Consider the following 22,173-nt stretch of genomic DNA (forward strand, 5'->3'; position numbering starts at 1 on the left):
GAACGAGCTATTGAATAAGAAATGTGTAAATCTATAATGACTTTTGTCAAAATATGAACAAGTTGTAGCGATGTTTAACTCAAGTAGAGTCATCGTTCTGATTAAAGCGCCTTTTTTTTTTAATCCTTTTTGGCAATCAATGTTGCATGTAGGACGACAAATCTGATGACGTTATCTTTTAACCCTATGTTTTGTTTACTAATTGATATTGTGAATAAAGTGGGATGAATATATTTGTTTTCACAGGCAAGTACTCACGTATACATCATGCAAGACAAATTTGCGTGACGTCCTCCCTTACCATGATTGTTTCTTGTTGTCCTTGTATTAGAGAAGAAGCATCCATTAGTTATTCTCATACAAAAAAACTCGATAATTGCTGCAAAGAAAGAATTCAATTTGTCTATCATAACAGATTCAGTTTTTAAAGTGATTGGTTGCACACTGGATATGATGGTATCATTTGGATGAGGTTTTCTCGATTTAATTGTTAGGTTATCATGTTAAGATACTTTGCTTTTCTTCTTTTTATATCATTGAAATTTATCCGGGAATGCTCCGACAATTTCGAGAATGACGGAATCACCCCAGAGAGGGGGCGCCCAAGGGACCCTTGCGCCGTGGTGGGCCGGGCTTGGACCGCCTTAGTGGGCTGCGGGGCTTTCGTCCGTTTTTCCTATTGATGTCACTACGCAATAAACAATGTTTAGCATCGCGCTTAAGCCTTAAACTTGAGTAGCTTGTTTTGCGCAGCTTCACAGCAAGAATGAAAATGACAAGCACATAAAGATCTTTCTAAATCATGCCTCTGTTTGGTCTCTGGTAATGCCAAAATTTGTGTTTTTACTTTCGCTGAAGAATGCAACTGGTAAACCAAACTGCCACATGACAATTACAAGAGGGTGGACGCCAAAAGGAATCACGAGTTCTAGGAAAACTCCCAAAGTGTCCAGTCAAAAAACCCATTTATGTATGTCCACGGAGTACAGCAATAGGGAGTTTGAGGCACAAGGTCCTTTTAGTCAGTTCATTGTGTGGGTAATTTGCACTGATATTAGCTGGTGTCATGGGAGTCAAACTTATGCCTTTTCAATACAACTGTTAAGTGTTGAGGTATCAGTCTTATCTTCATGCGCATGTTAATACTTGTCATTGCACTAGTATATTGACAGCACACTTCAGCAGCTAGCCCCATGGTGCATGTAAGGGCTAGGAGCCAGAGAGAGAGAAAGAGAGAGAGCGAGCGAGCGAGAGAGAGAGAGAGAGAGAGAGAGAGAGAGAGAGAGAGAGAGAGAGAGTCTACAAGAGAATGATCTTTTATTACTCAGTTCTTTATTGGGAAGAAATTTTTAATGGAAGCTATAATGTATGGAGAATATGGGGCAATCTCTGTCTTGCAGGTGTATCCATTTAGTTGTTGTCATACCAAAATTGCGCTTGAAGGTAGTCAACAACCTTCTTATCCACTTGGAAGGCCTTGGTGAGAACATCAGCCGAAATGGGTGGCTTTGATCCGAACACGGCATTAGCAATGGTAATCAGTCCTGGGTTCTGGCTGCTCAGAGCAGCAAAGGCCAATGCAGGAGTCTTTCCAATGTTCAGCTGGAAGTGGATGAGACCAATTGGGAACACAAACACATCCCCTTTGTACAACACTTTGGTGAAAAAGGTGTTGTTTAATTGGTTGGACGTGACGAAGCCGACAAGCAGTGTGCCCTCAGTAACAACCAGAATCTCGGTCCCACGAGGGTGAGTGTGGGGAGGATTCAGGCCACCCGGAGCGAAGTCAATACGAGCCATGGAAATGCCCAAAGTGTTGAGTCCTGCAAATTGGTCTACGAAAGCAGGTGTGACTTTTGATCCGAGCGGGTTCGCAGTATTACCAGGATATCTAAACCCCTTAAAGAGGAAATCATCTGCTGTAACTTGTTTTGGGTCCTTGCAAAACTTTCCGTTCACAAATACTGCATGAGAAACAGAAAATTCATGTTATTAGGCTTATCTAAGCAGAAACACCCTTCGCATAAATACTTGTAGCATCATTAAACAAAAAGAAAGATACGAATAATGCTTGAGTAGAGCTCTAACCTTTTGGGTCATTGATGGCCACACAGAAGTCCTGGAGAGGACTCGGGTCATAGGCAAAAGTGGTGGCAGTTGCTAGAGCCAAGATGAGAAGGCTAATTGGAAGAAACTTCATTGTGGTGGACAGGGTAGTCTCTGGTCAGGGCTTTGATATCTACCTCTTCTTTTGTTTGCTTGAGATGAGAGTACATGTTTTGCATGAAGATATGACCCCTTTTTATAGATGATGGTGGTGGTGGTGGTGTTGACCCTGTATTTGATGTTCCGTAATAGGCAACGCTTCCCAGATCTATAACTATACCAAGTCTCCTATGTGGTAGTTAATTTCTTATTCCAAGATACGAATTATTCCACAACTGCTCCAACAGAATGCCCCTTTCTTTGACCCATCCTCTTTCCCTGATAAGAAAAGGCATGATATCTCATTTGGAAGTTGACTTCTTCAATAATATGTAAATCTTCGGTTTTCTTTACTGTTTTGATGTCCTACGCATATTCAAGTTCAGCTGGATGGAGCGAGGGCCAATTATTCTCTTGATCGCTTCGTATGACCAAATCAATCTGCCAATTGAAAATGATGGAAGAACAATGTTTTCGCTTGCATCTCCATCCCTTACCATGAAAACACTTGCCAAGTTGCCGATTAAATTCCTATAGATATTGTGTTTACTTTCTTATACAAAGTATGCAAGGTTTTCACACCATCTAGTTGATGCGTACTTCCGTGATAAGATTTATAATCAGAATCTCTTTGATCACAATCATTAGATTGGAGAGGTAAAATGCATGGTTTGACTCATTTTCAAATTTGTTGCCGTGAACGTGTTGTAAACCGATATTTTACAAACTCATATGATTCATCCATCTCTAAATGCTAAATTTTACACCTTATTATAAGGACAACTGGCCTCCACCAAAAGTACAACTTGACAAACTCTTCATTATTCAAACTATTATCGATACAACTCCCCAAGAAGGTTACCAAGAATATCATCAGGTACATAATTTTTCAATGGTCGTCCTAAAGATGGGTTTTTCGAAAACATCCAACAAATGAGGCTAATCCATGGAGATCATGAGAAAAATAAATTGTTCGCTTTATTTCGTTTGATAGCCTAGAGTACAGTGATTCTCCCTCCAATATAATCACAGCAATCAAACAGGGGTAATGAGAATGTAAAATTTAAAATCTGAGAATGTAAAATGACGAAAAGTAAAGTGGGAATGCTTCATCGAATGACTAATTCTCAATAAGACCGGGTTTAGAAACAAGAGGTGGTTGAAGTTAGAGAATTGTTCACCAATCACACGGAAGAATAAACAATTGTTATAGACTTAGCACTGTTCCTTGCTTCAGCTGCTTCCTGCAGGCCTGTTGACTGGGACTAAGTCAAATGACTAAATACTATAAATAGATAAGCAGCGTTTCACAACAATCCTCAACAGAACAGAATTTCCGAGACAGACTAATCGAAGCTCGGAAAATATTCCATGATGAAGTTCCTTCTAACATTTGTCCTCTTGGCTTTGGCATCATCCCATGCCTTTGCCTCCGACCCAAGTCCTCTTTAGGACTTCTGTGTAGCCATCAACGACAGCAACTCGGCGGTGCTTGTGAATGGAAAGTTCTGCAAGGATCCAAAGCTTGCCGTAGCAGATGATTTCTCCTTCACAAAGTTCAGATATCCTGGGAACACATCGAATCCGCTCGGATCCAAAGTAATGACTGCCTTTGTCGACCAATTCCCAGGACTCAACACTCTTGGCATCGCCATGGCCCGCCTTGACTTTGCTCCGTATGGTCTAAACCCTCCCCACATCCATCCTCGTGGCACCGAAATGCTAGTGGTCGTGGAGGGTACGCTCTACGTCGGTTTTGTCACATCCAACCAATTGAACAATACTCTCTTCACCAAAGTCTTGACCAAAGGAGATGTTTTCGTGTTTCCACAAGGCCTCATTCATTTCCAGCTGAATATTGGCCAAGCTAATGCACTGGCCTTTGCTTTCTTGAGCAGCCAGAATCCGGGTCTCATAACCATAGCAAATTCAGTTTTTGGATCGAAGCCACTGATCAATGTTGATGTCCTTACAAAGGCTTTCCAAGTGGACAACAAACTGATCAATTATTTGCAAACACAGAACTGGTTTGACAACCATTAGGCAGATGCTCACAAGAGTTGTTGTGTTTGTTCATTACATTACAAAGAAGAATTCTTTCCAATAACGTGCTGACTTTTGGGTACTAGTACAATTGTTTGTTATCTGATATTTGATAAGGTTCCACTGTTTGTTATATATATATATATATATATATATATATATATATATCTCGTAAATATTTAGAGGGCTCAGATAAAAACTGATTCAAGGTCTCTTTCCATCTTGCTCGCTCCAGGTCTTTGTTTTTCCAAACGAGACATATTACTTGATCACTCCAAACCAATCTCAAATATCAGCTTGTGAATAATTTTGCCTTCATAGCATTGTTTAAGTCACGCAACTTCATGATTCTAATGTAGAGCTGCGTCTTATGTAATTTTCTTCCTCACTTTAGGTTTGTTTATTTTCCGTAAGGATTAATATAACGACCCGGGCCCCACTGTGCGTCTTATGTAATTTTCTTCTCGGGCTCCACCGTGCGTCTTGTGTAATTTCCTTCCTCACTTCCTCACTTTGGGTTTGTTTATTTTCCGTAAGGATTAATGTAACGACCCGGGAACCACAAGCCTTATAAACTAGCCCGGACTCCTCCCTAAGCAATGTAGGACTAGAGAGGACCCCTTCTCCTTCCTTGGGCTGGGACACTCTCCACCCCTTAAGAGCACATCACCATATATTGTCCGCTTTGGCCACTGTTCTCATGGCTTTAAAACGCATCACCCAAGTTAAAAGGACCCCAATCCTTATAAACTAGCCCATGATTCCCTCCCTAAGCAATGTGGGATTAGAGAGGACTCCTTCCCTTTCCTTGGGCTGTCACAATTAAGAGTTTGTTTAAGACTAACCTTGGAATAGGGCCACCAAACATTAGTTCTCTTTATTCCATTCATGCCCATAAGATGTTACAATGACCATGAGTGGTATATCTTGAGGATCTTCATTTATTTATCCAAATAATTCCAATGCAGTAAAGAAATGTTTCACATTGTCCATAGATAGCAGTTTCCCTATTTCACTCGACTTCAACGCAAGAAGAGATGACATGCGCGCAGAGTTCCTTCGAGAGGCAAAGAGAGTCTATATAGGATGCCAAAAAGAATAATGAATTAGCCAGTGTCATGAAATTAAATATATACTTGTTCCCTGTAACATTTAAATGCTAAGAATAGTGTTATTAAAGTTTTTCTGATGTAATATTCTAGCTTGGCCAAACTTCATAGTTTATTTTACGTGTTATTGCACGGGTATATTCAGCAAAATCACTCGAGCAGCTTGCCAAGGTTTGCATGTGGTAACGGTAAGGCAGAACATGGAAACCTTTAAAGCCAACATTGCATGGGGGGGTGGGCGCGTGCGAGAGAGAGAGAGATTCTTATGAAGAATGATCATTTATGTCACACCCCAAAACCACAAAGAATGGGAATGACACGGCCGTCCTTCTTTACACAAGACGCAGCCTCAAACACAACCAACAAACTGATATTAACTTATATATATATCTCAAACCATATATATATATATATATATATATATATATATATATATATATATATCGATGAACCAACAAATTGGTTGCAACATCGAGTTTCTATAATCCACCAAAAGAAAAAAAGAGACATACCTTTAAAACTCAGGCATCCAACTACTAGTAAGTATTATTTGCACCACTTCCTTGAACCATACCAAAAACAAAATAGAACTCCCCAAAAGTTCCCACCGACTACGCACTCGCTCTATTCGCCGCTAGCTGAGGAACTGAAAAGATTAAAGGAGGAATGGGATGAGCAACCACAGCTCGGTGAGTAGTACATATCTTCTAAGCAGAATCGAACAACCACTATGCATGTATACAAAGCAATACCAAATTTCATAACACCAATTCAATATATAAAATACATATCGAATCATATAAAAGTTATTTCTTATCATCAAAAATTTATACTAATATGGAAAACTCATTTGAATCGCCATCAAAAGTCAAGTATCAATGGTCGAATCCATTGAATAATCTCCATCAAAAAACACATATCAATGGTCTATCCATTGATAAATCTTTTGCTCAATAACTAACCATGGTCACGACACAACGCCCTGTGACAAGGCGACCAAGATTCCCCCCTTGGCAAGGTCTCCACCTACAAAGCCGGTGGCTAGGCCCAGAAGGATATCCTAAACCTGGTATGCATACCCCAAAAATCTCTCACTGGGTTCACAGTCATATTGAGCATAAATAACCATTCTCAAATACCAGAAATCCAATCAGAAATCAATATCTTAAACCAAACAAATAACATTTTGCAACATAGCCCATCATCCATTTCATATCCGTTTCTCAAATCATCATAAACCTTTTAATAAATCAGTCGCAAAGCAATTTCATATATGTTTCTCCACAAACCTTGTATAACGTGCTTTTCAAATATTCACAATCAACCAAAGGGTAGCAATTGCTCGATCTGACTTTTATGCAATAAAAATGCTCTTCTTGATTCAATATATATACATACATACTTCAAGACATGATTTTATAAAACCAAAGAAGATATAGTACCACTCACCTCGTCGTCGACGACCAAACGACGAACGATACTCGTATCGTCGAATTCAAGGTCCTATCAAATAACCGAGAAAATGTTAAAATCTAATAAAACACTGTCTCTACTTGAAACAACTAAATTACGCCTTAACTCTAACAAAAGGACTTCTACGCGCTAACAAATCGCATAACCAAAGCGATTGTTCAAGCCATTCGCAACACGAAATTTAAGTGCAAAACTTGATTGCGCCTTAACTTTCTCTTCGAACTCCGATCCAAACGTACTTATATTCAATAGAGAGCCCTTGAAACATATCACAAGAATCCCGACTTGGCCATCCCAAAATCAAGCTGAAAAATGACAAAATACGGGCCCAAAGCTGCTGGACGCGTACTGTTCACTGCGCGCAGGAAACTTTGAAATTTTGTTTCGACAAACCATAAGCTCAAATCACAATCCGTAAAATCCCACGGCTCCACAACACCCTAAATTACCATTCTTGCAAAAATACACGGCTCAACGACTCCAAAATTAGACTTCGCCGCTCAGTTTTCCAAAAATTTCGAATTTAAGTCCTAAATCCAAAAATTACTTCAATCGGACGAACGAGGGCTTGATCTCTTACCGGGTGCTGTGTTATGGAGTCGAGTCAGCTTGGCGAGGCATCCGAGACGTGCACGTGCCAAGATTCCTTTCCTTTCTTCCCTTTCTCTTCTTCTTCTTCTTTTCTTTCTTTTCTTTTTTGGTTGAGGGAACTCTCAGCTTCTATTTAGCCGAGCCCTCTCCCTCTCCTTTTTGCTTTGCTGACTTTTCAATTTCTTTTTCAGTTTCTTCTTTTGGGGCCCACTAACATAATATTACATTATTGCATAATATTACAATTTATGACTCAAAACGTTCACGATCAGTTACAATAAGAAGAATTCTTTTATTGGGAACCAATTATCAATCTCAGCAATCATGTATGGAGAATACAGGGGTAGTTCGACATCTTGGAGTTCAATGCGTCAACCTAATTGTTGTCATACCAAAACTGCGCCTGAAGGTAGTCAACAACCTTCTTATCCACTTGGAAGGCCTTGGTGAGAACATCAGCCAAAATGGATGGCTTTGATCCAAACACTGAATTAGCAATGGTAATCACTCCTGGGTTCTGGCTGCTCAGAGCAGCAAAGGCCAGCGCAGGGGTCTTTCCAATGTTCAGCTGGAAGTGGATGAGACCGATTGGGAACACAAAGACATCCCCTTTGTACAACACTTTGGTGAAGAAGGTGTTGTTTAATTGGTTGGATGTGACGAAGCCGACAAGCAGTGTGCCCTCAGCGACAACCAGAATCTCAGTCCCACGAGGGTGAGTGTGGGGAGGATTCAGGCCACCCGGAGCGAAGTCAATACGAGCCATGGAAATGCCCAAAGTGTTAAGTCCTGGAAGTTGGTCGACGAAAGCAGGTGTGACTTTCGATCCGAGCGGGTTCACAGTATTCCCAGGATATCTGAACCCCTTAAAGAGGAAATCATCTGCTGTAACTTGTTTTGGGTCCTTGCAAAACTTTCCGTTCACAAATACTGCATAAGAAACAGAATTCATGTTAATAGGCTTATCTAAGCAGAAACTCCTTTCACGGAAATACTTATAGGATCATTACACAGAACAGAAAAATATGAATAATGCGTCGGTGAGCTCCAACCTTTTGGGTCATTGATGGCCACACAGAAGTCCTGAAGAGGACTCGGGTCATATGCAAAACTGGTGGCAGTTGCTAGAGCCAAGATGAGAAGGCTAATTGGAAGAAACTTCATTGTGGTGGAGAGGGGAGTCTCTGGTCAGGGCTTTGATATCTACCTCCTCTCTTGTTTGCTTGAGATGAGAGTACATGTTTTGCATGGACACATGACCCCCTTTTATAGATGACGGTGTTGTTGACCCAGTATGTGATTTTCCATGACAAGCAACACTTCCCAGATCTACAGCTATACCAAGTCTGCTATACGGTAGTTAATTTCTTATTCTGAGAGATGAATTGTTCCACAACTGCCGCAACAAAATGCCCCTTTCTTTGACCTATCCTCTTTCCCTATTAAGAAAAAGCATGATATCTGATATGGAAGTGGACTTCTTCAATAATATGTAAATCTTCGGTTTCCTACTGCTTTACTGTTTTGACGTCCTATGCGGATTCAGCTGGATGGAGCGAGGGCCAATTCTTCTGGAGGTGCTTCGTATGATCATACCAAACTGTCAATTGAAAATGATGTAGGTACAGTGTTTTCACATGCATCTCCATCCTTCACCACGAAACACTTGCCAAGCTGCCGATTTACTTCCTAGAGACATTATTTTTACTTTGTCATATAAAACATGCAGGTTTTCACACCATCTGGATGATATAAGATTAATAATCAAAATCTGTTTGAATTGCATCGGAGAGGTAAAATGAATGGTTTGACTCGTTTTTAAATTTGCTGCTGTGAACATATTGTAGACCTATATTTCACAATACTCAGATGGTCCATCCATATCTACATGCCAAATTTTACACCTTATCATTGGGACAACTGGCTTCCACCAAAAGTATGACCCGACAAACTTTTCACTATTCAAGCTACTATCGATATGATTCCCCAAGAAGATTATCGAGAATATCATCAAGTATATAACTTTTCAATAGTAGTCCTGAAGATCGATTTTTCCATAACATCCAACAAATAAGGCTAATCCTTGGAGATCATGTGAAAAATAAATTGTTCTCTTTATGTTGTTAGATAGCCTAGAGTACAGACCGATTCTCCCTCCAATATAATCACAGTAATCAAATGGGGCAGTGAGAATGTAAAATTTGAACATGGCATCTAAAGTTAAAAATCTGAGAATGTAAAAAGACGAGAAGTAAAGAAGGAATGCTTCATCGAATGACTAATTCTCAATTAGAACGGGTTTAGAAACAAGAGGGGATTGAAGTTGTGGAATGGTTCACCAATCACACGGAAGAATAAATAAATGTTATAGACTTAGCACTGTTCCTTGCTTCAGCTGCTTCCTGCAGGCCTGTTGACTGGGACTAAGTCAAATGACAAACTACTATAAATAGATGAGCCGCGTTTCACAACAATCCTCAACAGAACAGAATTTCCGAGACAGACTAATCGAAGCTTGGAAAATATTCCATGATGAAGTTCCTTCTAACATTTGTCCTCTTGGCTTTGGCATCATCCCATGCCTTTGCCTTCGACCCAAGTCCTCTTCAGGACTTCTGTGTAGCCATCAACGACAGCAACTCTGCGGTGCTTGTGAATGGAAAGTTCTGCAAGGACCCAAAGCTTGCCGTAGCAGATGATTTCTCCTTCACAAAGTTCAGATATCCTGGGAACACATCGAATCTGCTCGGATCCAAAGTAACGACTGCCTTTGTCGACCAATTCCCAGGACTCAACACTCTTGGCATCGCCATGGCCCGCCTTGACTTTGCTCCGTACGGTCTAAACCCTCCCCACATTCATCCTCGTGGCACCGAGATGCTAGTGGTCGTGGAGGGTACGCTCTATGTCGGTTTTGTCACATCCAACCAACTGAACAACACTCTCCTCACGAAAGTCTTGACCAAAGGAGATGTTTTCGTGTTTCCACAAGGCCTCATTCATTTCCAACTGAATATTGACCGAGCTAATGCACTGGCCTTTGCTTTCTTGAGCAGCCAGAATCCGGGTCTCATAACCATAGCAAATTCAGTCTTTGGATCGGAGCCACTGATCAATGTTGATGTCCTTACAAAGGCTTTCCAAGTGGACAACAAACTGATCAATCATTTGCAAGCACAGAACTGGTTTGACAACCATTAGGCAGATGTTCACAAGAGTAATTGTGTTTGTTCATTAAATTACAAAGAAGAACTCTTTCCAATAACATGCTGAACTTTGGGTACTAGTACAATTGTTTGTTATCTGATATTTGATAAGGTTCCACTGTTTGTTATCTCTCTCTCTCTCTCTCTCTCTCTCTCTCTCGTAAATCTTTCGAGGGCCGTAGTGAAAAATTAATTCAAGGTCTCTTTCCATCTTGCTCGCTCCAGGTCTCTGACTAACTTTCCAAACGGGATATGTCACTTGATCACTGCATACTAATCTCATGTATCAGTGTGTGAATAATTTTGCCTTGATAGCATTGTTTAACTCAAGTAAATTCATCATTCTGATATTGAAGTACATCTTATTTAATTTTCTGCCTTACTTTGTTTTGTTAATTTTCTACAAGGATTAAGAGTTTGTATAAGACTGACTTTGCAATGGGGCCACCAAATTTTAATCCTCCTTTTATTCCAATGTCAATAAATAGTGGTTTGCCTGTTTCACTCCACTTTTTCCAGCGCAAATAGAGATGACACGCGCTTAGAGTTCCTTCAAGAGGATGGCTCTGCTTGGCCTCTGATAAAGCTCAAAACTGGTATTTGTGCTCCAAGCGTAAGAAATCATGAATTAGCCACTGTGATAGTATTAAACATATGCTTGTTCCCTGTAACATTTAAATGTCAAGACAAAATAATAGTGTTATTGAGGTTCTTCTTATGTAATATTCTAGCTTGGCCAAACTTCATATTTTTTCGTTAGTTGTTATTGCACCAGAATATTTAGCAAACTCAACCGGCTAGCCAAGGTGTGAATGTGGTTGTTGTCAGGCATTACTCGGAATCCTTTCAATGCCTATATTGCCGCAGGGGGAGAGAGAGAGAGAGAGAGATAGATTCTTATTAAGAATCATCTTTTATTACTCAAACATTCATCATTGGTTTCATAGAGAGCAATTCTTTTATTGCAAAGCAATAATCAATCCCAGCAATCATGTATGGAGAATACAGGGGTAATCCAACGTCTTGGACGTCAGTGTGTCAACTTAATTGTTGTCATACCAAAACTGTGCTTGTAGATAGTCAACAACCTTCTTGTCCACTTGGAAGGCCTTGGTGAGAACATCAGCCGAAATGGGTGGCTTTGATCCGAATACTGCATTAGCAATGGTAATGACTCCTGGGTTCTGGCTGCTCAGAGCAGCAAAGGCCAGCGCAGGGGTCTTTCCAATGTTCAGCTGGAAGTGGATGAGACCGATTGGGAACACAAACACATCCCCTTTGTACAACACTTTGGTGAAGAGGGTGTTGTTCAATTGGTTGGACGTGACGAAGCCGACAAGTAGTGTGCCCTCAGTGACAACCAGAACCTCGGTCCCACGAGGGTGAGTGTGGGGAGGGTTCAGGCCACCCGGAGCAAAGTCAATACGAGCCATGGAAATGCCAAGAGTGTTGAGTCCTGGAAATTGGTCGACGAAAGTGGGCGTGACTTTTGATCCGAGTGGATTTGCCGTATTCCCTGGGTATCTGAACCCCTTGAAGAGAAAATCATCTGCTGTGACTTGTTTTTGATCCTTGCAGAACTTCCCATTCACAAATACTGCAAAAGAAACAGAATTCACGTTGTTAGGCTTATCTAAGCATAAACACTTGCCAGGGTAGTTCTTTTATCATCATCAGAACGGAAAGATTCGACCGTTGCTAGAGCAGAGCTCTATCCTTTTGGGTCATTGATGGCCACACACAAGTCCTGGAGAGGACTCGGGTCATAGGCAAAAGCGGTGGCGGTTGCCAGAGCCAAGATGAGAAGGCTAGTTGGAAGGAACTTCATTGCGGTTGCGGACAGGAGCGTTACAGGCTTGGATATCTTCTTCTTTTCTTTGCTTGAGATGGGAGTGAGATGCCTTGCATGGACATATGATTCTTTTTTATAGATGAAAATAGTGCTGACCTGGTATTATGTTCCATGATAAGAAACGCCTGACAGGTACCAAGTCTCCGGTGTGCTGGTTAATTTCTTACCCCAGAAAAGAACTTTTCCACAACTGCTACATCGAAGCACCCATTACTTTGACCTGTCCTCTTTTCCGTTAATCTGATATGGAAGTGGTCTTCTCCGATGGAATTTACGTCTTTTTATTTCTGCTTTACTGTTTCGTATGCCCGGTGCAGATTCACGTTCAAAGAGGTATAATTCACGGTTTGACTTGTGTTTCCAACTCCGTTGGGGTGATGCCAACGTGGTCGAAAGCTATGCTGCGCGACCTTATACGATTCATCCATTCCGACCGTTATCACAAAGGACGACTAGCTATTACCAAGAATTATGATTGGCAAAACTCTTCAGTATTCAAACTATCATAGATAAGATTCTCCTAGAACTTTACTCAAGATAATTTAAAAAGTAAAAAGCAAATCACAATGTCAAGTTAAGAAACTATGGAAACAGAGACTTGTTACAACGAAATTGAGCTCTTCTAGCTTAGTTTCTAAGGAGCAGGTGCCTTTTCACGCTTAGAAAACGTTTGAGTCGTGAGATTCTTCATAATTTCTGTAGTTTTAGTTAACAAAGAAAAGAAAAATTTAAATTGCTGAAGTTTCAGTATTTAAAAAGTGTTGAACAGAGATATGGGCTGTAAGTCACCATAATCGAACCATCTCAGCAATCTCTCCCACTTTAAATTTTTGACCGGGTCTTGCCTATGCGGGCCTCCTTCAGAAGCTAAACTATTGTGCTCCTATTTATCATCGTTCGCCTCGAAACCCCAAAAAAGAAGCAAGTCCATATTCATGAATTTTTGCAGAAAAAAAGAATGCTTGGTTTCTAAGTACATCCCATGTACTTTGGTGCTAATTCGTACATTGCTAATCATTACTAACGGGGATATATCAGCAACTTGAAAGTCTTCATGCTGCAGATGCGGAACATTTCTCCTCAAACAATCTCGATGGCCGCCTCAATCTTCTTCTGATTGACCGTGACAATAAAATATGCAAACCAGAAGAGTAACGGTCACAATCACAAATAAATCAAAATGTGCGATGCTGCCACGTGCATTTTATTGGTGCAGGCGGAGAATGGAGAGTGCAGGAGTAGTTAAGTTCAAAACATGATGCGGAGGGAAGGAAAAAAATAAATCTGTTCTCTGAATGGTTCAGCCATTGAGAAGTTCTGCAATGGACCATTGGCTGGAGCACCAGAGACACCGTTTTAAGAAATCAAACAGGAGAGTGAATCACTGCTATGTGGATTGCTACTGAGTTCAGTGTTTGGGATGTTAAATCAGACGAAGTCCCCTAATTATTACTGATAGGAAATATCTGCACCCTAAAAATTTCCATGGCGAAGATGAGTGTGGAAAGAGTTTTTCCTACTCTAGAAAGGGTCAATTCAATCCACTTTGGACGCATGAAACTGTGTTCAGAAAACAGTCCTTGTTTAATCATGCTGCTCCAAATTGATGCTGAAGAGCTGAAGAAGTGAAGGGGGAATAATGCAAGGTTGTAAAAGTTATGAATGAGCACTTCCATAGCTGATAATATGCATTGTTTAAGCTGGAGATGAGAAAATCAAATTGACTGCCACCCGGTCATAGTGGTTATGGAACGGTTCATTGTTTGGAATTAAGAAAGGGGTAATAAAGATAGAAACATTGAAAACTTGGTCTTCTGCAGGGAAACCTGTTGCATAAATTGTTTACCAGGTCAAGCACTGTCATGTATAAATAGAGACCATGTCATGCAAGGCACCTCACTCCTCCCTCGAGCAATAATACTCTGAGCTAGGAAATAGAACCTGATATTAGCCCCAACTCCCGCCCACAATGAAGTCCTTTCCAGTTAGCCTTCTCATTTTGGCTTTGGCAACTGCAACTGCCTTTGCTTATGACCCAAGTCCTCTTCAGGACATATGCGTGGCCATCAACGACCCCAAGTCTGCAGGTTAAACCTCTATTCTAGTGTTATTGACGTACTGTTTTCTTCTTGTCAATGATGCTATAAACAGAACGTGCAAAAAGGTTTTGTTTTGGTAGCATGACGACATTGTCATCGACTATAACTAGTACAATAGTCATCGCATATTGAGTGATGCATATTAAGATGAGTTCTGTTTTCTTATGCAGTGTTTGTGAACGGGGAGTTTTGCAAGGACTCTAAGCAAGCCAATGCAGATGACTTCACCTTTATGGGGTTCAAAAAGCCTGGGAATACTACAAACCCACTTGGATCGAAAGTCACACCTGCAACCGTCAATGAGTTTCCAGGACTCAATACTTTGGGCATATCCGCGGCTCGCATTGACTTCGCTCCTGGAGGTTTAAACCCTCCCCACACTCACCCTCGTGGCACTGAGGTCTTGGTCGTCATCGAGGGCACACTCCTTGTCGGCTTCGTCACATCCAACCAATTGAACAACACTCTCTTCACCAAAGTCTTGTACAAAGGCGATGTGTTTGTTTTCCCAATTGGACTCATTCACTTCCAGTTGAATACTGGAAAGACCCCTGCGCTGGCCTTTGCCGGTTTGAGCAGCCAAAATCCAGGAGTCATTACCATTGCTAACTCCGTCTTTGGAGCAAAGCCACCCATTTCTGCTGATGTTCTCACCAAGGCCTTCCAAGTGGACAAGAAAACTGTGGACTACCTCCAGGCACAGTTTTGGTACGACAACAACTAAATGGAATGGATGACCAGAAAAACACCAACAGAGTATTGAGCCATTTAACTTACGCAAGCGTTCCTAGTTTCCATGAGAGACTTCCAAGAATAAAAACACTGCTTGATGTCAGTGGTCAATGGGTATTTTTACCTCTGGTATGAGTAATTGATCAGTAAAGTATTATTTACTAAGAATCTCCTGTTTTGACGAAAGTTTCTCATACGGACCGGACCCAAATGCCAAGCAAAGTCATAATAGAAACAAAAAACAGATTTCGATCAGATGCATATAAGCTCAGTGAAAACAATTGCAACGACTTTGGGCACTCGGATCAGCGTCAAAATGATCAATGAAGTGTTGCTTGTCAAATTATCGAGCACAAAAGGTTATTGCACGCTTTCCATTGCGGGACCTGAACTCTCGTATTGATCAGACATCCATCAAGAACGATCCATCCATATTCCATTGGTGTCAAATTTTCATACTCGATTTTGTGATACTTTGGCACAAAGAAGTCCCAATCCACGCTTAGCATGTCATGAAGACCAATGCTTCGTGCTGTCAAGTTGCTGACTTTGTTCCTATTGCCTGGATGTATCGTCGTTCTTGTAGAAAACATGCTGTACTTTCACAGTTCGACATCTGCTACCAATTTGGTGGGAACTCTTACTATTCTTGTATTTCACCGCCCGCTGAATTTCTGACGATTTTCGAAATGATGACTACTATCAATAAAAATCCCAATCTGAAAAACCATTCACTAAGAAATCGTGCTATATGCAAAGAATACTCTCTAAAGTAACTCTAGATAAAGTAGTTGATTAAAAGAAGAATATCAAAAGTTGGAAAAAAAAAAAGTGAGAGACTAAGGATCCATTCATTTCGCATAAAATATCACCTTTTCAGAAAATATTTTCTAGAAAGTCATTTTTTTTTTTTGGAAAATGATTATATCAACTTTGAGTGGAAAATCATAACCATTTTTGCCTTTACCAAAAAAAAAAAAAAAAAAAAAAAACTTTGAGTAGAAAATATTTTTCACCGTTCGTTAACTAATTCAATTGTTTAGGAAAAATTATCAAAAAATTGAATTTTAATATGGTTAATTGACAAAAAAATAGTTTTATTTTAAAAAATGAATTTTCAATTATTTTTATTTTTAAAAAATCGAAAATTTTATTATTTATTATTTTTCTTTCTTTTTCTTTTGGGTTAATACCTGAAAAACCCCAAACTGGTACACTTGTGACAAATTTACCCCAAACCATTTTTTTACCACAAAAAACCTAAACTGGTATACCTTTAACAATTTTACCCCAAACTAGTACACTTGTGACAAATTTACCATCGGTTAATTTTTGTTAAATTTTACCGTTAAAAAATTAAGTTAAATGATACGTGACAGGTTGATTGATATACCAATTTAGGATTTTATGCTCCATTTGTCATAGTTTACAATTTTTGTGATTTTTTTGTGATATTAATCTAATTTAGCGGAGGGTATATTTGTCACAAAATTATTAGTTTGGGGTTTTTTGTGGTTGAAGAAATTAGTTTGGGGTAAATTTGTCATAAATGTACCAGTTTATGGTTTTTTATGGTTAGTCGGGGTAAATTTGTCACAGGTGTATCAGTTTGGAGTTTTTTATGGTAAAAAAAATAGTTTGGGGTAAATTTGTCACAAATGTACCAGTTTGGGGTTTTTCAGGATATTAACCATTTTCTTTTCCTTCCTCCTTCCTCTGCCTTATTACTCCTCCTTCCTTCGCCGCCGTAGGCCTAACAATGGCTGGCTGCCCGACGGCTAACCAAGACGCGGTCGCCAGATCCGGCGAGCTCAAGGCTCAGCCAATCTCACTCGAGCTCGTCGAATCTAGCGGCGAAGCTCGGGCTCGCCTAAATCGGGAGCCCAATATCTACCACAAGATCCGGCAAGCTCGGGCGAGGCCCGACCCCTAAGCCCTGCCTAGCTCGCCGGATTTGGTGAGGCCCGAGCTCCGCCCTAGGCCAGCCACGCTCCACCTCACCTGATTTGGTGAGGCCTAAGTTCGCTAGGCTCGGGCGAGCTCGGCTTCCCCAGATCGAGCTAGGCGGAGCCTCGCTGGGCTAGGGCAAGGCTCGAGCTGGCTCACGGCCGATCGTCGATCGCCACCGTGGCCAACGATCGGCCAAGGCCGAGGAAGAAGATGAAAAGGAAAGAAAGAAAAAATAAAAAAAAAAAAAAACTCGATTTTTAAAAAAGTAAAAAAGAAAAAAAGAAAAAGAAAGCATACAAATAAAATGAAAAGAAGTAAGGTGGAAGAAGTTATGGAAAATGTTTTCCACTTTTGAAAAGTAGAAACATTTTCTCACTTTTAAAGGTCGGTTTTTTTCAATGGTGGAAAACATTTTCTTGACTAATTCATTTTTCATAAAATGAACACTGGAAAATTCGGAAAATATTTTCCTGAAAGTCATTTTCCGTGAAACGAACGGAGCCTAAGACTTACTATAACCAATTGAAGTCCCCTACCGTACTTCAAGTGGAGCGGGTGTTCAGTGCAAAATAGAGACTTAACCATCGAACTTCCCATACTTCGCAAGTAGATACGGACAATTATCTCATAAACTCTCAGCATCGAAAACGGTTTGGATGTGAAGCTCGCAGCAGAGATATCGAAAACGGACAATTATTTTTCTTGATAGATTTCTTCTTTTGGAACAAGTGTGTGCTTAACCCTACGATCCTCCTTGTTTTTTAGATTTGGCTTTATTTTGTAGTGGTTTGGCCTTTGCTCTACTTCGATTTGCTTTACCGTGAAAGTTAATGTACTTCTTGTATATCATTTCAAGCCATCAATATAATTTTTTCCGACCAAAAAAAAGAAGTTAATGCTTCCTAAGTAAAGAGTTAGTTAATTTTAGTTGGTGTTCATGGATCTTAACTCACTGTTTATTATGATAGGCATTTTATAAATTTCGAACTTACGATAAAAAAAAGTTAAGTTACACAATTGTTTGTATTATTTTAGCTTTGTCCCTGAGGAAGAACTTTAGCACTTTTATTAACCTAAGTAGGTACTTTCAAGTTTAAGTTAAGTTACACAATTGTTTGTATTAATTTAGCTTTGTCCCTAGGGAAGAACTTTAGCACCTTATTTTTTTGGTAAGGTGAACTATAGCACTTTTATTAACCTAAGAAGGTACTTTCAAGTTTCTGTGCCGCCATTCTATGTATCTTTCTGTTTTTTCACATTTTGATTACGATATATTCTTTATATCGTTCTAATTTAGTCATATATCTTTGAATAGACCTAAATTTTGAAAAATTTGTATTAAGGTAACATGTAAATGATCATGCTCAATGTTAATGGATTGCTTGTGCATCGTATGTGATATTGAACAAAAATGATTTCATTTACTGTGGATCCTTGTGCAAAGTTTGTTGATTCACAACGCTTTAACAGCATAATAATTTGACACAAAAGTGTTAATAATCGGCTTGAGCTTCACTTATTCAAATCTCTCTCTCTACATGCGATAGAGGTGACCAGCACGGCAACAGTATCCATCGACATTCGACCACCATGGTGGTCACCTGAAGCAGGGGTAGCGATGTCGACAACGGCTCAAAATAGAGTTTTCTTATATTCCCAGGTATATATTTTAGTCTATTTAAGTAAAATCATATCGTCTGCCAGGCATTTTATTGTATTTCTCCATATCAGCCCTCATATCAGATCAAATACTTATATCACATCACACCAAATCCAGTTCTCCTTTAAATACTGACAAACCAAATGCCGCATTTGATAGATGAACTTATAAATACAGGTAAAAGGGAAAATCAAAGCATGTCACTTATTTAAATAGTAGCTTATACATATAACAGGGGACTCGCCCATCATTCAACTTATTGCAATTCAGATTACTTAGCTTTATGGATGGTAGCTTATTTGAATGGATACATAGTGGAAAGAGTTTGATCTCGCACCGGGCTTCAAACTTGATCATTCCTGAAATGGATAATCTTCGACTCTCATTCTACAGGCTCCAAGTTGGACTTGAGCTCCAATGCTTGTGCCGCACAATACATAAATAGAGTCTCGAGCTTCGGCCAGGCAAGTGGTGCAGTCATCTGCCCCCATAGCTTCGTCGCAGTCTGCATGGCCATAGCAGGAACCATGTTGGTAGTAGTAATCGTTACCTTGGCTTGATGTAACTTCCGTTAATTGGTATATGACAGCATATTTATCTTTGGCGTAGGGGGCCTGCTCGGAAGGGTACGTCCTTGCACTGCATATTCTGTACTTCAGTCCAATATCAGGAGTTTGACACTTGACAACATTGCACGAGCAAAGTAACCAAAGTAGAAGCAGCAGTTTCACGATACGTTGTGAGAAGGTATTCATGGTTTGGCACTCTCTAACACCTTTACTTTCCTGCTTGATTTTTCTCGAAGTGGTTGTGTTATATAAGAGAAACTTCACATAGGTTTGTCCTCCTACTCGTCCTTACTCAAGGGTGAAAAGCCTAGAAAACGTCAAAACCAATTATTCATTAAAATATTTTTTCTTTAATTCAGTTAATCTCTCTAGCTTGGACGTTCGAATATCCATTTTCCTGGAGAAAATTTCGAGATCAATATTAAAGGCAGGACGAATTTGTTGACATCATCTCTTACAACTACTAATTAATCTAGCAAATAAAGTGGGATGAACCTATCTATTTTTCACTCACAAGTTCTCAGATATACATTATGCAAGACAGATTTCATGACGTCATCCCTTACCATGATTGTTTCTCGTTATCCTTGTATTAGAGAAGAAGCATCTGTTAGTTATTCCCATACTAAAAGAATTAAATAATCACCACACACCAAGAATTCAATTTGTTTGTTACAACAAATTAAACTTTTAAATAATTAGCTGCACACCGGTGGTGACGATATCATTTATGCAAGATTTTCTCAATTTAATTTTAAGGTTATCATTTTAAGATACTTTGTTTTTCTTCTTTTTATATTGTTTAAGGCTCAGATCAATTCATCAAGGTAAGGTTAACTTTTTAAATCTAGTTAAATTCTTCCAAAATTTGTGGCCGGGAATGGTCCCACAATTTCAAGGGACCCTTGAGCATTGGCGGGCCGGGCTTGGACCACATAAATGGGCTATGGGGCTTCCGTCGATTGAAATTTCAGTTGCTGGACCTGAAGTCTTGAAACTGTAATGTCCTTGGTTCGTAAGTTTAGATAGAACTCTCCACTATGCTGAGAAAATGAATTTGGGATAACGAAATTGCGACATTGTTTATCAACAGTTGAATTCCGCTGATATTGGCAGATTCAATCCTTGAGAAAAATTTCTTTGAAAATTGATGGATTCGAAAGCGAAATTCAGGTGCCAACAAAGGTTTAGTAAACCTTCTTTTAACACTAAAGTTATAAGGTAATCCTTGCTAAGTAAAGAATTAGTTAACTTTAGTTGGTGTTCATGGATCTTAATTTACTATAGATTATAAAAAAAAAAAATTAAGAAAGAAAATTAAGTCACACAATTGCTGTGTTATTTCAGCTTTGCCATTGTCCCTAAGGAAAGAACTAAAGTTATAAAGTATCTACTTTCCCTAAGGAAAGTAGATACTTTTAAGTTTCCGTCGTGCCATTCATCTATGTATCTTTCTGCCCTTTCACATCTAGATTACAATAGATTCTCTATAACATCCCAATTTAGTCGGACGTCTCTGAACAGACACGGATTCTAACATATTTGTACTCAGGTAAGGTGTAAATGATCACGCACACAAAATTAATGGATTGCTTCTGCCCTCATATGTGTCATTGAAAATAATGATTTAGTTATCGTGGGTCCTTGTGCAAGGTTTGATGATTCACAACACTTCAACAATATGAAATTTTAATTTAAAGGTGTGAATAATCTGCTTAATGCTTCTCTGTACTATAGTGAAATGACATGTCTGTTTATTTACCAAAGGACCAAAGATTTGGAGGGGATTTATTGGTCTTAAGCAACTCTTTCATTAGAATCAAGCTTGATTAATCAAGCAAACTTTGACCATTTAACCCTATCATAGCTAGGGTAACAAGTGATTTGGTTGGTAGAATGAACAATTTGCCTCTGATTCAATAAAAAACAGATATATCTTTTTCTCCATCTCTTATCCGAAGAAAATATGTGTTCAGCAAATCCCTTAATAATGTTTTGAAGATGAAAAAATAATCAAAGCATACTATTATTTGTATTTGAATATGTAGATTAACTTCTATATACACAAGCAATTATGTAAATGGTATCGTAACGGGACGTCTTAAATCATAAAAAGAACCCGCTTCCATAGAAGTAGAACGAGCTATTGAATAAGAAATGTGTAAATCTATAATGACTTTTGTCAAAATATGAACAATTTGTAGCGATGTTTAACTCAAGTAGAGTCATCGTTCTGATTAAAGCGCCTTTTTTTTTTTAATCCTTTTTGGCAATCAATGTTGCATGTAGGACGACAAATCTGATGACGTTATCTTTATACCTGTGTTTTGTTTACTAATTGATATTGTGAATAAAGTGGGATGAATATATTTGTTTTCACACGCAAGTACTAACGTATACATCATGCAAGACAAATTTGCGTGACGTCCTCCCTTACCATGATTGTTTCTTGTTGTCCTTGTATTAGAGAAGAAGCATCCATTAGTTATTCTCATACAAAAAAACTCGATAATTGCTGCAAAGAAAGAATTCAATTTGTCTATTATAACAGATTCAGTTTTTAAAGTGATTGGTTGCACACTAGATATGATGGTATCATTTGGATGAGGTTTTCTCGATTTAATTGTTAGGTTATCATGTTAAGATACTTTGCTTTTCTTCTTTTTATATTGTTTAAGGTTCAG

General features: G+C 39.3%; 6 protein-coding genes and 1 pseudogene across 6 annotated transcripts; 3 read left to right on the forward strand and 4 right to left on the reverse strand.

Moving 5' to 3' along the window:
- Positions 1-1,300: 1,300 nt before the first annotated feature.
- On the reverse strand, positions 1,301-2,259 carry LOC120286857 (germin-like protein subfamily 1 member 7). The gene is made up of 2 exons (XM_039299432.1): positions 2,089-2,259; positions 1,301-1,964 (listed from the first exon to the last, which is right to left on the reverse strand). The coding sequence occupies exons 1-2, from the start codon at positions 2,198-2,200 to the stop codon at positions 1,411-1,413; spliced, it is 666 nt and encodes a 221-aa protein (XP_039155366.1). The 5' UTR covers positions 2,201-2,259; the 3' UTR covers positions 1,301-1,410.
- A 1,286-nt stretch (positions 2,260-3,545) lies between these two features.
- LOC108954638 lies at positions 3,546-4,356 on the forward strand (annotated as a pseudogene).
- Positions 4,357-7,690: 3,334 nt separating this feature from the next.
- Positions 7,691-8,636, reverse strand: LOC104417584 (germin-like protein subfamily 1 member 7). Its single transcript, XM_018860880.2, has 2 exons — positions 8,474-8,636; positions 7,691-8,351 (listed from the first exon to the last, which is right to left on the reverse strand). Exons 1-2 carry the CDS (start codon positions 8,583-8,585, stop codon positions 7,798-7,800), a joined length of 666 nt encoding a protein of 221 aa, XP_018716425.2. The 5' UTR covers positions 8,586-8,636; the 3' UTR covers positions 7,691-7,797.
- A 1,285-nt stretch (positions 8,637-9,921) lies between these two features.
- On the forward strand, positions 9,922-10,694 carry LOC104415330 (germin-like protein subfamily 1 member 13). The gene has a single exon (XM_010026612.3). The coding sequence runs from the start codon at positions 9,951-9,953 to the stop codon at positions 10,620-10,622; it is 672 nt and encodes a 223-aa protein (XP_010024914.2). The 5' UTR covers positions 9,922-9,950; the 3' UTR covers positions 10,623-10,694.
- Positions 10,695-11,635: 941 nt separating this feature from the next.
- On the reverse strand, positions 11,636-12,502 carry LOC104415326 (germin-like protein subfamily 1 member 7). Its single transcript, XM_039299425.1, has 2 exons — positions 12,351-12,502; positions 11,636-12,243 (listed from the first exon to the last, which is right to left on the reverse strand). Exons 1-2 carry the CDS (start codon positions 12,453-12,455, stop codon positions 11,671-11,673), a joined length of 678 nt encoding a protein of 225 aa, XP_039155359.1. The 5' UTR covers positions 12,456-12,502; the 3' UTR covers positions 11,636-11,670.
- Positions 12,503-14,401: 1,899 nt separating this feature from the next.
- On the forward strand, positions 14,402-15,408 carry LOC104417587 (germin-like protein subfamily 1 member 13). The gene is made up of 2 exons (XM_018860853.2): positions 14,402-14,566; positions 14,749-15,408. The coding sequence occupies exons 1-2, from the start codon at positions 14,449-14,451 to the stop codon at positions 15,300-15,302; spliced, it is 672 nt and encodes a 223-aa protein (XP_018716398.2). The 5' UTR covers positions 14,402-14,448; the 3' UTR covers positions 15,303-15,408.
- Positions 15,409-19,273: 3,865 nt separating this feature from the next.
- On the reverse strand, positions 19,274-19,675 carry LOC104417585 (antifungal protein ginkbilobin-like protein). Its single transcript, XM_010028836.2, has one exon. The coding sequence runs from the start codon at positions 19,673-19,675 to the stop codon at positions 19,274-19,276; it is 402 nt and encodes a 133-aa protein (XP_010027138.2).
- Between the last annotated feature and the right edge of the window lie 2,498 nt (positions 19,676-22,173).

Source organism: Eucalyptus grandis, chromosome 8, assembly GCF_016545825.1.
Source record: "Eucalyptus grandis isolate ANBG69807.140 chromosome 8, ASM1654582v1, whole genome shotgun sequence".
Lineage (NCBI taxonomy): Eukaryota > Viridiplantae > Streptophyta > Magnoliopsida > Myrtales > Myrtaceae > Eucalyptus > Eucalyptus grandis.

Excerpts from the sequence above, each read along its gene's own strand:
- LOC120286857 (XM_039299432.1), bottom strand. The coding sequence starts at position 2,200 with ATGAAGTTTCTTCCAATTAGCCTTCTCATCTTGGCTCTAGCAACTGCC. Across the intron at positions 1,965-2,088 it reads GGCCATCAATGACCCAAAAG|TATTTGTGAACGGAAAGTTT; the intron begins GTTAGAGCTCTA and ends TTTCTCATGCAG.
- LOC104417584 (XM_018860880.2), bottom strand. The coding sequence starts at position 8,585 with ATGAAGTTTCTTCCAATTAGCCTTCTCATCTTGGCTCTAGCAACTGCC. Across the intron at positions 8,352-8,473 it reads GGCCATCAATGACCCAAAAG|TATTTGTGAACGGAAAGTTT; the intron begins GTTGGAGCTCAC and ends TTTCTTATGCAG.
- LOC104415330 (XM_010026612.3), top strand. The coding sequence starts at position 9,951 with ATGATGAAGTTCCTTCTAACATTTGTCCTCTTGGCTTTGGCATCATCC.
- LOC104415326 (XM_039299425.1), bottom strand. The coding sequence starts at position 12,455 with ATGAAGTTCCTTCCAACTAGCCTTCTCATCTTGGCTCTGGCAACCGCC. Across the intron at positions 12,244-12,350 it reads TGTGTGTGGCCATCAATGAC|AATTCTGTTTCTTTTGCAGT; the intron begins CCAAAAGGATAG and ends CCTAACAACGTG.
- LOC104417587 (XM_018860853.2), top strand. The coding sequence starts at position 14,449 with ATGAAGTCCTTTCCAGTTAGCCTTCTCATTTTGGCTTTGGCAACTGCA. Across the intron at positions 14,567-14,748 it reads CAACGACCCCAAGTCTGCAG|TGTTTGTGAACGGGGAGTTT; the intron begins GTTAAACCTCTA and ends TTTCTTATGCAG.
- LOC104417585 (XM_010028836.2), bottom strand. The coding sequence starts at position 19,675 with ATGAATACCTTCTCACAACGTATCGTGAAACTGCTGCTTCTACTTTGG.